Source organism: Acyrthosiphon pisum, chromosome A1 (assembly GCF_005508785.2).
Source record: "Acyrthosiphon pisum isolate AL4f chromosome A1, pea_aphid_22Mar2018_4r6ur, whole genome shotgun sequence".
Taxonomy (NCBI): Eukaryota; Metazoa; Arthropoda; class Insecta; order Hemiptera; family Aphididae; genus Acyrthosiphon; species Acyrthosiphon pisum.
The window spans coordinates 149,759,719-149,773,493 of NC_042494.1; the positions used below are offsets into that span (position 1 = coordinate 149,759,719).

Below are 13,775 nucleotides of genomic sequence, written 5' to 3' on the forward strand. Positions count from 1 at the left end.
AAAACAGTATTTTGAAAGTCAGACAAATGGAGTGGAAAACCGAAAATAACGTAAAAAGCCAGTCACTGTCGTGGTAATAATCAATATATAGAATCGTTCAAAAAAGGTTAAAGTAAAGCAGCTTACCCGGTCAACGGTGGTTGACGACTGCAGCCGCATGTGCATGCCGGCCACTTGCACCACGTTCGGCGGATACGGCCTGGCGTACGACACGGAGTGGTGGCCGTTGACCAATGTGAGTTGAACGGCTTGGCGGAGAGCGTCTAGTGGCGGGCAGTTCCGGTGTCCGGGGTACGTGTACAGATCGTCCAGCATCTGCTGATCCGTTGACCGGAACACAACCTCAGACACGATCAGCTCGGCGGCAGCGATCGCCGCGTTGTACAGTCGTTCGCCGAACGACATGGAGTCCGAGTACCGGAGCCAGAACGACGGCACGTACGCGGGATGATCCGGCACGCCCAGCGATTGGCTGAGCGTCACTGACGGAGCCATCGGGCTCAGGCACACCACCGGAGCAGAATATCTGTGCAGAGTCCAGGTGAAATGTTAATATGCGCAGAGTGATTAAAACAATAAAACCAAATCTTTAATTATCATTTTTGTATACAGGTATTTTAAGATATATAAATGTCATTACGCATGATGGAACTTAAGGTAATTATGTAAGCAATGTAAAGAGTAAACATGGCAAAGTTTTTTTTAAGTAAAAAAGACATGATCGCCGTGGCTCGATATAACCCGAGGCCCTTTTATTTTATGTAATAAAAGATGGCGCAAAAAGTAGAAAACCCAAAAAGGGTGCTAAATCGGCGATATTGTTAAATGTTGACTGCTTACATTCCGTTTGAATTGTCTATATCTAATCTATTAAAAAAAAAACTGCAAAACATAATTATGTCTTGCCACACACTGTTACCTGTGACCTACTGCCAGGTAAATGTCGCTGTACCAGCATTCGGTCAAAACCAGATCGAAGGCATACCGAGTGTCGTTGAGAAACGCACGAGTCTCGTTCAGCTCCAGAGTCCGCGTGACCATCTTCATCATACCTTGCTTGACGTTGATCATATTGGTCACCCGATATGTATGGCGGATTTCCAGTGGATTGCGAATTCTCTGGATTTTCACTGTGCCCATGCAAAATAATCGTATCATAAATTTTATATCCTTTATTTAATAGATTTCGCTCGATTCCACTCGATAATTATATATTCACCCTCTATTCTTAACTTATTTTAATTCTAAATTTAGTATAGGTATTACACACCACACACGTCCTGACCACTATAGTGTATAGTAGAGTGGCATCAATGGCAATATATACAAATATATTGTATTATTACTTATTTATTAGCATTGGAAAATAATGGGAAGTACTATAAGTCCTGCATTGTAAAATATTATTTTTGAATATAAAAAATGTAAAAGCTGGATTGGTAAAAATCGAGTAATCACACATAATATCCATCCGTATATTATAGTATAATATTATTTTTATTACATACCATCTGGAATGGGTACGTGTCGGTAATTGGTTGGCACATCTCCTTTTGGATAGAACGGGCTGACAACGGTCACGCGGTAACCGCGGTTCGCCAATTCCAAGAACAGCGGATTGAAACCAGAAAAATGACTGTAAACTGGCAACGGGAAGAACGCCAATATATCCGCGCCGGCAGCGCTTGGACGAACAACGCAGCTACCTGAGATTGTCAAGATCGCGATGATTATTGAAACCTGCGATGGAAATCAGAAAAATAATAGGTAGGTACCTAAGTAAAAACATATAATAGAAAATTATCAACATGACAAAATAATTATTAATTAATAAATTATAGTTTATAATCTATTATATTTTTGATACGTCATGTACGCCTAGTAAAGATCTTAGATCAATTATATCAGGTGTGAGCGTATCGCATAACCTTTATGCGTTGATACGTCAACCTTTTCCAACAAGCGTGGTACATTAATAATTTGTAGTGATCTGTGGTGATCGACCACTATGTGTACAGTGAAAGTCTAGGATATTAGCTCGTATAATTACTATTATAAGAGCTTTATAATTATTTTAATTGTATTATATTATACATAGCAAAATATGTAAAAAAAAATAGCATGTTATTATACGCAAGTCTCCCCATTTGTGTGTGTGTGCACTTACTTGATAAGACATTTTTCGAAAAAGAAGTAAGGTGGTCGTTATTATAATACAACCACATGTATATAATAATTATAAATTGAAATATAATATTACATCGGTCAATATTTGAACACTCGTCGATATCTCAGTGATCCTCAAAAATAGACACAAAACCGTTGCTGTGAGCTCGCGTCGGAATGGAACGGCTCACTAAAAATAAGCCAATGATAATAATATCTTAAAAGTGAACTCGCACACCGTTATCTGAGAGTATTCGAACTGCACTTACGTAACGTACCTACACATATTTTACGAATATACAGCGTCGTTCAAACGGTCCTTAACGGTCTCAGGGCTCCGATGTATAATTTTGTCTACACAGAAATAAGCTCTACGGGAACACATAACGATCACGTTCTGTAAAATCAAACAAGTTTGATATTTTTTTTTTTTGTACAAAATGAAGTACTCCATAATGTTCTAAACAGGCTCCATTGAACTCCGTTTTTCAATATTTTAATGTCAAACATTATAGTACTTATATACCTGTCTTTAAAAAAAAATACAATATCTAAAGATTTTTTTACAATTTATAATTATATAACCTATTTGAAATACAAAATCACAGTTCAACGCGGTTTGTAGGAAGTCTACTATTCTTTCAGATAAAAAAATAGTTATCAAAATCCGACAATTATTCTACAAGTCCGGAAAATTATTCCTGCAAAGAAATTTTGTTGATACAATACACCTATCAACGCCCCGCCCCCCCTTCCATATATACCAATGCATCGGGCAATAGATTAGTGGAAAAGTATTATAACTAAGGTGGCAACTAAAATATAATTTTAAAACTTAATAGAATTGTGGAAAATGATACAAACAAAATATTTTTAAAAAACATACATTTACCGAGAAAACAACTTCTCTGTGATAAATGAATCACTCTGTATGGGTGAGTAGTATTATGCACGTGGGTGATTTTTTCTTCGATTTCAAACGTTATGTCTTTATGGCCAATGTGACGATAAACGTATAATAATTAATGGTCGCAGAAAAAAAATTCTGAACATTTTTTTTTATTTTTATTATCTCTGTAGTAACTAGATTTGTTTTTTTGAATATTATACATTTGAATTTTCGTGGTTTATGTTTTCACTTACTTTGGATAGAATTGGTAATACCGATGTTAGGATTTATATTTCTAGTTAGATAATTATTATTAAATTCGAATTACGATGTTTGAACCGTTTACTGTGCGACTGCATGTGTTACAACTTACAGGTCGATTGTAAATAGGTACTAAATAGTATGTAATATATTGGTATAGTATATAATATATACTATAGTCTGCTGGTACTTACGATCTTGGAGTTGCAAAGGTTACAAATAGAGCTTTTTTCTGTCGTTTCAAACTTCCAAGTGCAAAATAAAATACCGAATAAAAATAAAAGGTTAGTAGGTACACTCGGTAAGGTATAGTAGGTATACACTTAGTAGGTATATACGAATCTTGACAATCATTATGGTTGCGTGCCCCTATCAGAATTAGGTTTTTAAAAATTAATTTATTTCAAAACTAATAAATGTGATCTAAACTTAAGATAATTTTACTATAAATAGATCGACATACAATTTTTAAAAAAGGTAATTATTTTGATTAATCAAAAATGAAGTCGATAATATTAATTTATACGTAAGTACCTATGTATGTTGCTGGTAAAAGAAAACGTCACGTAAAATTTTTTTATTTCACGATGAAAAAATCATTCAATACATATTTATTAGATAATATACGCACAGCAGTCGAATGTTGAATTCGATATACATAGATACAGAATAATAAATGTCTATAAGATGACGTTGCACCGACATTTGTTGTCTCCGTCTTACAAGTACGTAACCAGTGTCGGCCTGGCACACCAAAGGCCCATGGTTCAGTTTTTAAGGGGCCCCCAAAAAATGTATATGCCATTTTTAGCAATATGGATTATAATATAAAATGTACTTTTATTACAAAAAACTATGAAATTATTGAAGCATATGAAAACTAAAAAACCATAAATAAAATTATATTTTTATTATAGAATTTAAACTTAGAAGAAAAATCACAAATAACTAAGCCATAAGCATACTTTATTAAGTAAACTTCCAAAAGTGCCAAAATGTCTATCTTCATCATTTTTTTTTTTTTTTTTTTATTAACATAAAGGCTTCAATTTCAAAGATTATTAGCGTGAAATTACACAATTTGAGTTTTACAATATAAAATCATACATAATCTTATTATTATAGGTTATCTTCATCATTATTATATATATTATTTATATATATAAATAGATATAGACGTATACGTCGTATACAGTATTATAGGTACATCATAGAATTGTACATATTTGTATACCTATGCAAAATTTGCATGATCGCTGAATTATTCAATAACGGGGCCCCTGCAGGGTCGGGTAAGCGGGGCCCTCGTGCAGTAGTCCGAGCCATTGTTTTTAAGAAGCTAGAGATAAAACCTAACTTAACCTACAGTAGCACAATTATTCCAAAAAACTTCCTTCGACTTATTAGTTATTACATTGTTACTATTATAATAATTGTTAATTGACACTTGCACTAGTATGCACTACTCTCACACTATGGAAAATAGGCAAGCATCTGATTATTGATCCAATTTTTAAGACTGCAATTTTTCTTTACCTTGGACCCCAAAAATATGGGGCTCCCCAAAAAAAACAAAAAAAAAACGGAGGGGCCTCGGCCGCTTTCGCGGCCATGGCCAAGCCGACACTGTACGTAACATAGCAAATTATGAGAATACTGTAACTTTTATTAAATCGAAGCTCAACCATACAGATAAAGTGCTCTCTACTTCTAAACACAGAAATAATAATACCGTTAATAGCCTACGCATGCCCTGTATGGGCAGCTGTCTCAAAAACAAAAATTAAAAAAACTACACTTTTCAAAATAAATTTTTAAGAACAGCCCTTAATGCCCCGCGGTTCACGAGAAACAAACAACTACACAATGATACAGGCTTTCCTACCTATCTACTTGGATAACATAACAATTTAGAAATGTCCACGAAAAACTTCACAAAGCTGATGGAGCACTCCACTACAATATTGGCAGAAGATCCGCCAATCTAAGACTAAAACCTCGGCTACCACAAGGATATCCTACTAGAACCCGAAGAACATTTCAAACTTAGATTATGACCTAGACTATTATAAGCTAACCAAAATTAAAAAGCAGGTAAGTGGATGTCACTCTGCTGTACAGTAGATTGCATTAGGGGGTCATTGTATAATGGATTGTATTAGACTAGAATATTCAATGATATAATATCATTGTATATAAGAAAAACGATTCTGAGCGTAGACGGTTTGTCAGTCTGGATATTTTATATTGATATTATTTATTTTATCATGTAAGTTGAATTAATATTATAATATTATAATTTTTTATTCGTTTCTATGCTGATAAACAAAGCGTTTGAAATTAAAATCCCATTTTTAGCGTTTTTTCGTAATTTTTCGGTGGTTTATCCCGTGGCATTAAATAACTATTGAGAAAATCGGAAAATGACCTCTTCAAAATACCATCTTGATCCAATTTTCTAAAAGATAAGTTACTGTATGTTGAAATCGAAGCACCCCTTCTAGTAGAAATTTTGTATACAGGATATATATAAAAAAAAAAATAATAATAATAATAAACACCATTGTAAAACCAATAGCTCAATAACTTTCTCGCTCCACTCGGGATCTAAAATTAATGTAAACTTTATCATAAACATATTGTAAACATACGAATCGTAAATTGTATCTAACATTGTAAAAATACTTGGTGTAGGCCTACTGACACAATTAAATTAATACATTTAAAAAAAAATATAGAAAATTGTACGCTCAGCAGAACACGTGTAGCTCCGTTTAAAAATTAGAGTGAATTGATCTCTTATAAAATTTATAGGTAAGATTATTATCTTTTCATCAGCGTTTTTATTATAATATTTTAATTGTAAAGCGAGTTATGAGTATTTTAGGATGTTCAAACAATTTCTAATTTTAAAATACTCTTAACTAAGCCCACGGGGTTGCCTAGACAATAATCCTTGCCTTTAAAATTTTCTAAGAAGTCAATTCACTCTAATTTTTTAACTAGCTACACGTGTTCTGCTGAGAGTACAATTTTCGATGTTACGCACTTGTAAGACAGAGACAACAAACGTCAATGTAATGTTCTCTTATGGATATTTATTATTAGTTTCTTAGATCTATATGGTATATTATTATTATATAGTTGGACCATTTTTATGAGAAATTGTTCAGATGAATTATGACATTTTCAGTTTATACGCGTAAATTATTATATGCGAGGTTTCCACGTTGAATATGGTACCACTTTAGGTAATTAACACTGGAGCGGGTTGTTATATAGAATCCATTTGGTGAAAGGTTGGATCATGTTTTTTTTTCTTAATGAGACAAAGCAAAAGTTTACTCAGCAGGGTTCTCAACATGATAATTACACCCATTGAGAGAGATTTCTGGTAGACAATATTATTGACCAAACACTAACAAAAAAATAGCAGCACTATTTTACCATAGGTAGTAAACAAGAAGAGTTATGATGTTGTGCGTCTTCTAAAAACTAACATTTTCATGTCTAGAGGTCATTTTCATAAAAATGACCCTCTCTTTGTTAGTTTGATAATTGGATTCAGTAAGAAAAGCGATAAAAAGTGATGAATAATAGTTTGAAATCAATACTAGAACAACTGTAATACAGTAAATATGGAATGGAAATCGAGTACATAGTACATAGGTACTACATAGTCATATCTATGTGCATTACCTCTAAACACTTGTTTACAACTACTGTTGTATACAAAACTTATTAATTATTATTAACTATCACATTATTAAATAAATACATAAAAACGATGAATATTACAAAATATTCCAAAGTAAAAAACAAGTGGCTTAAAAAAAAACAACAATTTTTGTTTTATTATTGTTCTTCAATATTATATACAAACATATAATGTCATCATAACTTACAATCAACAGTTTGTGCATTAAATTTTGGCAAACAAAAATAATTATAATATATTATATTATAATAATATTGATGAAATTAAAAAAAAAAAAAATGTTTTACACAAAATTGAACATACACAACCTTAGTTTTAATAAGAGTACGGTGATGACAAATCATCCACCAGAGACCCATTCACTCACATTATTCGTGTATTTATATTTTATATGTATACATATTAAATAAATATAATAATTTAATATTAATTATCTGGTGTCCGTTAGGTGTTGGTTTGATACAATAACAATAGAATCTTATTATATAAGGCATCGATATGATAATCGTAAATATTGGACCATCACTATTGAATATTACGAGTACACTAGTAATAATTTTTTATTTACTAAATATTATTAGACATTTGGATAATGTTTATATTATACATGTACTGTCTATAGTATTATACGTATAAATATTTTAGGTTTTAATAATATTAATAATATTGTACAAAACTGCACAGGATTTATAAACAATAATAAGAATTATTATAATAAAAGAAAAGTTATAAAATAGAAATTAGTCTAAATAAACATTTGACTAGACTCTTAAAAAAAAAAAGAACCTGGAGATGTTTTTTTGGAACTTGTATGTAATCGTTGTCTACATAGAGATTTATTTTTTGAAAATCGTTGTTCTCACAGAAAAAAATATAATAATACATAAATATATATATCCTCTAGAAAGCTCTAAAGTTTAAAGTCAATCTCACGTGATGATAATATTTAATCGATGTTGTTTTAAATGTAAAAACAAATAGTGTTACTTTTTTTCGATTATGTTTAAAAACTACTTAGATAAAAAATTAAAAGATAATGTAAAATAGGAATGTCGTCTTGATTATAATAATATAACAATAATTATAATAATATTCAATCTGCTTGGGGACATGGTCAGACTTAAATTGTCAATGTGCCGAACACAATTGTACTAAACTGTCACAGTTGACGAGTTAAGTAGAATAGACATTTTATATTTTTCATTTAATTTGTTTATTGTGACACACTCTGTCAACTAACTGGCCTCCTTAGTCTGTTCTTTTTGATAGGCTATGGGTGACTGTATGGCTTTCAGGAAGTCCTGTTGCGTCTGGAGTATTTGCCTGAGGTTCTGCAACCATTCAGAACGCGATTCCACACTGTGCGCATGGCACACAAACCACAGCGGTGGCCTCTTGGGGTCAGTGGATTTGATGATGAAAGATCCATCGGACAAGTCATCAGACGAGTTACTGCTGGACGAACCGTGCCTCTCATCTAGTGTCATTTTGTTCACCTGAAACATGTTGAAATAGGTTAAATCTACAGCCAAATGATTAATGAAAATTTGATTATCTATCAGCCATCAGGATATGGACATTTTTTTTTTATATACTAACTACACGAAACATGACAACAATTCATTACTTTTGAAATGAAATGAAAGATAAAATTTAATATTGAGTAATTTTGGCCATCCACTATACATATTCAATTTAAACATTGTTTTACAGCATAATTATTATAATTATTATTATTATTTTATTATACTGTTGACAGCACATTGACATGACCTCCCAATAAAATATCACTGATATTTTTTTCAATCACTTAAAGTGTTGACTTAATACATTAAAAATAAGTGTGTTTACTTTTGTAAGTATAATAAAAATGTATTAATTATAATCATAAAAATTAGTTTGTATAAATTGTAAAATATTAAATGGAAATTAGAAAGTAATTCATAATTAATTATATAATTACAAATTAATATATAACTAACCTAACCTAACTGTTTTATGAAAATAAATTTATTGTAATAAAATAATACAATCTAATGTTTTTTTTATTTGTTTTTATATGAAAATTAACAAAATATAAGAGTTCCAAATCTATTCTTGTAACACAGAACATTAAAATAATTAATTTTAGGTATCTAAATCGAGAAAAAACATTATACGAAACATCAGATTTGAGCTTTATTTCATGAAAAAGTGTCCATTTGAAGAATTTTTATAATATTCTACAAAGTGTAAAACAAATAGATTCCATTTCATGAAATAGCACTTAACTAATTTGTAAAAAGGTAAATGTCTTAAATTTTCTGTAAGTAAAAAAATATCGTAAACAATTGTGTACCTGTATGTGCGCTTTGTAAACATACACGGGACTGCTGAACTGCGCCTTCTTGCGCATTTCTTCGCTGAGTATTATACTCTGCTCAAATAGGAATACGTGCAGGTCCTTGTGCGGTGGTACTCTGTTCGGGTTGAGGCTGGGACCCTCGGTGCACGTCAACATTCCGTGTAACAGCAGCTTGCCCTGGGCGGTGATTTTGCCCTAAAACGAAGCAGTTAATAGCAGGTTAATATACAGCAGTCTTATCACAGTATTGTATCGATTGCATTATGGTATAAGGCGTAAATCCTCAATTATAAGGATGGAAAAATAAGGACAGAATAACATATAAGAATTGTGCGTAACTTATATTTTTCAAAAAAGTTGATTTATCGAGAATGTATATTATTATGATAATGGGGCTAAATTTTAGTAAGTATCAAACCCTGAGATTTGTGTCAAAGAAAATGGTTAATTATTATTTTTTGCCGTTATAATTTTTTAAGTTTTTACATTTTTATATAACACATTTTTAATTTATGCAAATTCTAAAAAAAAACACTGTTATGACTTTGTTAGGTAGGTAAAAAAAAATCTATCAAGAAACACATACATTTGCCAAGAATGTAATTATATATTGATAAAAGAATCACGCTATATAAGGACCAGGGAGTTACCAGGTCTATGGGGGTATACAATATATAGTGTACTCACGTCAAAACCTTGCAACCGACCGACGTCCATCATGTCGTTGGCTGCTTTGGGCACTACTTGCATGACGTGCATAGCTTGTCGAAGTGCTTCCATCTCGTCTGCCAATCTAGCCCGCTCCGTGTACTTGAACATGTCCCGCAACAGCAGCTGGTATTTCATAATCCTCTGCACAGGCTTGATGAGGATGTCACTTAGCTGGAGCTTGTGGCCTAGGAACTGACGCATTTCCTACAGGAATATACAAAACTGTGGTTAGATCATATTATAGTGTTATATTATATGGTGGATCGTACCACAGACATTGGTACATGGTTATAAATTAAAGCATATTATGATTTGTACTATTAACATTTTTGGATACATTACCTAGTGACAGTATTATTACAATCAGTTAAAATATTAATAAATATTTGGTACAATAAACACCTTAGTCATGTCACACGCCCTTGACATAATTAATATCAGAAAAAACCGTAACTGAGTAATCCCTTATTACCAGCAAAAAAAAAAAAAAAAAATATGCAAGGTAAAACAATTTTAATTAAAGAATATTATATCTGTCAGGGTTTATTCCCATGTAGATATTGGAAAGACTTAGAATCACGGACGTGTCTTTTGAATTGCAAGGAAATAGTTATAATTATACTTATATATACGTATTAATAATAGTAACAAATGGTGTAACGAAAGAGCGTCTTACAAATATTTTAGTTAGACCCCGGCCAAATGCATATTCATGTCATAACAGTTTTGTTTATGTCAAATTATTATTTTAGATATTATTACACTAGGTATAGAAAACCGTAGTACCTATAGCTTGAATTCGTTTACGAGACAAGTAGACAACAAATATTGTTATAGATATGATTATTTCAAAAAATTTTAGTTTTTTTTTAAATTTAAAATCGAACTAGTCCAAAGATCATCCCAAATAGATTTCATTATTTGGGATATCAAAAAAATATTGAATGGAAAATGTTTTTTTGCACACTGCTGCAGCGTGTAATTCCCATGACCATCCTACAAGGTATAGCCGTTTTAGACCAAAAACGTACCCTTCCCTTTTCGACCAAAATCGTACCCTTCCCTTTTCGGCTGATTCACTTTTCGACCAAAACAAAAAGTTTTGTAATATGATATGTAAAAACATACCAAATGATGATAACATACCAAAATATTTAAATATATTTCAATTTACTACACACATAGTCTTTTACTGCTTTCAGTGATTTAAAATAATTATAAAAATTACCTCACTAATTCACTTACAGGGTAAGTGATATATAAAAGTGGTAAGGGGGGATTTTGTGTGTATAACATAATAATATACAATTTTTGTCATTAATTATTAAGTATATAATAATACCTAATATAATATAGTTTTGAAAATTATACAATACAAAAAGTTTAATATAGCCATATGTATTATATTTTATGTTATAGGTACATATTGAACATTATTAAAACAACATTTTATGAAACTTATACTTTAAATAATTTTAAAAATTATAATTTCCATAATTTTACAAAAATTATAATATACTTATCAGTTTATTATTTTATATATTATACATATTACTATTGTACTTAAAGATTATTGACAAAAACTTTAAATTATTATAATATTATAAATATTTATTTATATATTTTACACATTTTATACAACTTATACTTTTAATAATTTTCTATAAGTATAACCTAAACTCTATAGTATATAATAGTAATCATTTGCTATTATATAACAACAACTATATACCTATTAGTTTATTTCTTAATATTATATTATACACATTACTATTAGACTTAATAATTATTCACAAAAATTGTATATTATTATGTTATTCTTTTTATAAAATATTATACACAGTGTGACATATTAACACAAAACTAATGTTAATAATATATAGGTATTCTTATGTTTAAAATTTTTTTTATATTTTATTTTACAACATTTTATGCAACTTATACTTAAAATAGTTTTTAAAATTATAATTGCTATAATTTTACAGAAATTATATACGAATTATTTTATTTATTTTACATATCATATTACAAAACTTTTTGTTTTGGTCGAAAAGGGAATCGACGTATATTTTAAATTTGGTCGAAAAGTGAAACGGCCGAAGAGGGAAGGTACGATTTTGGTCGAAAAGGGAATCGACCTTTTTTAAATTTGGTCGAAAAGTGAATTGGTCGAAAACGGTCTCGCCCTCCCTACAATATACGGGGACCCCATGTACCTATTAACCTAAGGCACGAAGACCGGTTATATAAATAATTTATTTATGAAATATGTTACCTCGAAATAGTCATTGTGATCAGAGACGAGGTATTCGGAAACTGGTTTGTTCTGACAGTAAACCACGTACATCAAAAGCTTGCGTTCGTATTTTTTGAACAGCTTGCCGAGCTCGTGCGGTCGGGTGAGACATCGCTCAACGGCCGCCAAGAAAACGCTGTAAAAAAAAATACGTAAAATTAAATAGGTATTGCAAATACCAAAAAAGTGAAATCCATTTATGTATAATCGGCCTCAATAGATTATGCGCTAAAAAAAACATAATCGCACTTCCGGAATTATTTATTCAAAAATTATAAATTATAAAATTAATAATTAAAGACATTTTAATAATACATACTATTATTGGCATCTTAATAATTATCCGTTGAATTTAAAATTATATGGTAGGGTCGGTCGTTTTTTGTATATTATAGTAGACGTATACGTGTAAGAGACGGAAATCAATAAGAATACGACATAAAACACAATTTAACTAATATGACTGATCTGAATCGCCAAAGATAATTTAAAATACTTAATTATTTGAATAAAAAATAATTTAATAACATTTTTAAGTCGTTTACTACCTATGATAAATAATGATTCAGTATGGAGTACTCATTATATAGAGTATATTATAATATACATTTAAATCTACTATAAGTCAAATATATTAAAATAACTCACTCTCTGTGCCATTCGTAGATGAGTTCGATGTTGCCGAAGATCATTTTGTCTTTCCCGGACCTCAAATCTTCAGGCATGGGGATGTCACAGCCAGCGGCTTCGGGATCTCTCATTACGGTCATATAGCCTTCAACCACAAGCGATAAGTCTCTGACGTAGTCCCGTTCGGTCTCGACCAGCTCTCTCATCACGTACTCCCGTTTGTGTAACGCCTCTTCGCACTCGACGTCGTCGTTTTTCAGTCTCAACTCACCACTCATCTTGTCGGTGGAGTAATTGGTGGGGTTGGCGGCGGAGGCCGCGGCAGCGGCAGCGGCTGCGGCGGTGGTGGTGTGTTGTTCCTGTAAAACACCGATGATTTAGACCCAAAAACCAAATAACAAATACTAAGAAACGAAAACAAAAAAGGACAAGCCGTGCACAATGAAATAACTAAGCTACTGCGATTGCACACACACACACACACACCCCACACAATACACTTAACACTAAAAAGTACTCAATGTATCTATATAATCTATAACGACTCTAATCTACACAAAAATGTTCACTTTCAAAATTCACCATTCTATCTTTGACGATCTGTTCGATTTCAGCCAAATCGGCCGAAGACGAGGCCGTCACTTCCGCTGACAGTCCCGAAGTCTGAAGAACAACAAACACGTGGTTTTCGTCAGTTATTATGACACAATATTATATAATACACATTAACATAAAATAGTTGTCTTAATGACGAAACTAT

General features: G+C 31.5%; 2 protein-coding genes across 5 annotated transcripts in view; both read right to left on the reverse strand.

Moving 5' to 3' along the window:
- LOC100572207 (UDP-glucuronosyltransferase 1-1) overlaps positions 1 to 2,373 on the reverse strand; it is an 8,243-nt gene extending 5,870 nt beyond the window's left edge. The window contains exons 1-4 of the mRNA XM_003243016.4: positions 2,168 to 2,373; positions 1,509 to 1,740; positions 920 to 1,130; positions 127 to 526 (exon numbers count right to left, since the gene is read on the reverse strand). Of these exons, the coding sequence (XP_003243064.1) occupies positions 127 to 526; positions 920 to 1,130; positions 1,509 to 1,740; positions 2,168 to 2,179 (855 nt within the window). The 5' untranslated portion in view covers positions 2,180 to 2,373. The remainder of the gene's footprint in view (positions 1 to 126; positions 527 to 919; positions 1,131 to 1,508; positions 1,741 to 2,167) is intronic.
- Positions 2,374 to 7,928: 5,555 nt separating this feature from the next.
- LOC100169491 (triple functional domain protein) overlaps positions 7,929 to 13,775 on the reverse strand; it is a 119,692-nt gene continuing 113,845 nt past the window's right edge. For 3 of the 4 annotated variants that reach the window (XM_003243027.4, XM_003243025.4, XM_008182646.3), the window contains 6 exons: positions 13,598 to 13,678; positions 13,034 to 13,374; positions 12,365 to 12,521; positions 10,066 to 10,293; positions 9,373 to 9,573; positions 7,929 to 8,530 (listed from right to left, as the gene is read on the reverse strand). In XM_003243027.4, coding sequence (XP_003243075.1) covers positions 8,270 to 8,530; positions 9,373 to 9,573; positions 10,066 to 10,293; positions 12,365 to 12,521; positions 13,034 to 13,374; positions 13,598 to 13,678 — 1,269 coding nt within the window. In that variant the 3' untranslated portion in view covers positions 7,929 to 8,269. The remainder of the gene's footprint in view (positions 8,531 to 9,372; positions 9,574 to 10,065; positions 10,294 to 12,364; positions 12,522 to 13,033; positions 13,375 to 13,597; positions 13,679 to 13,775) is intronic. The other variant, XM_016802656.2, reaches the window with a different exon arrangement.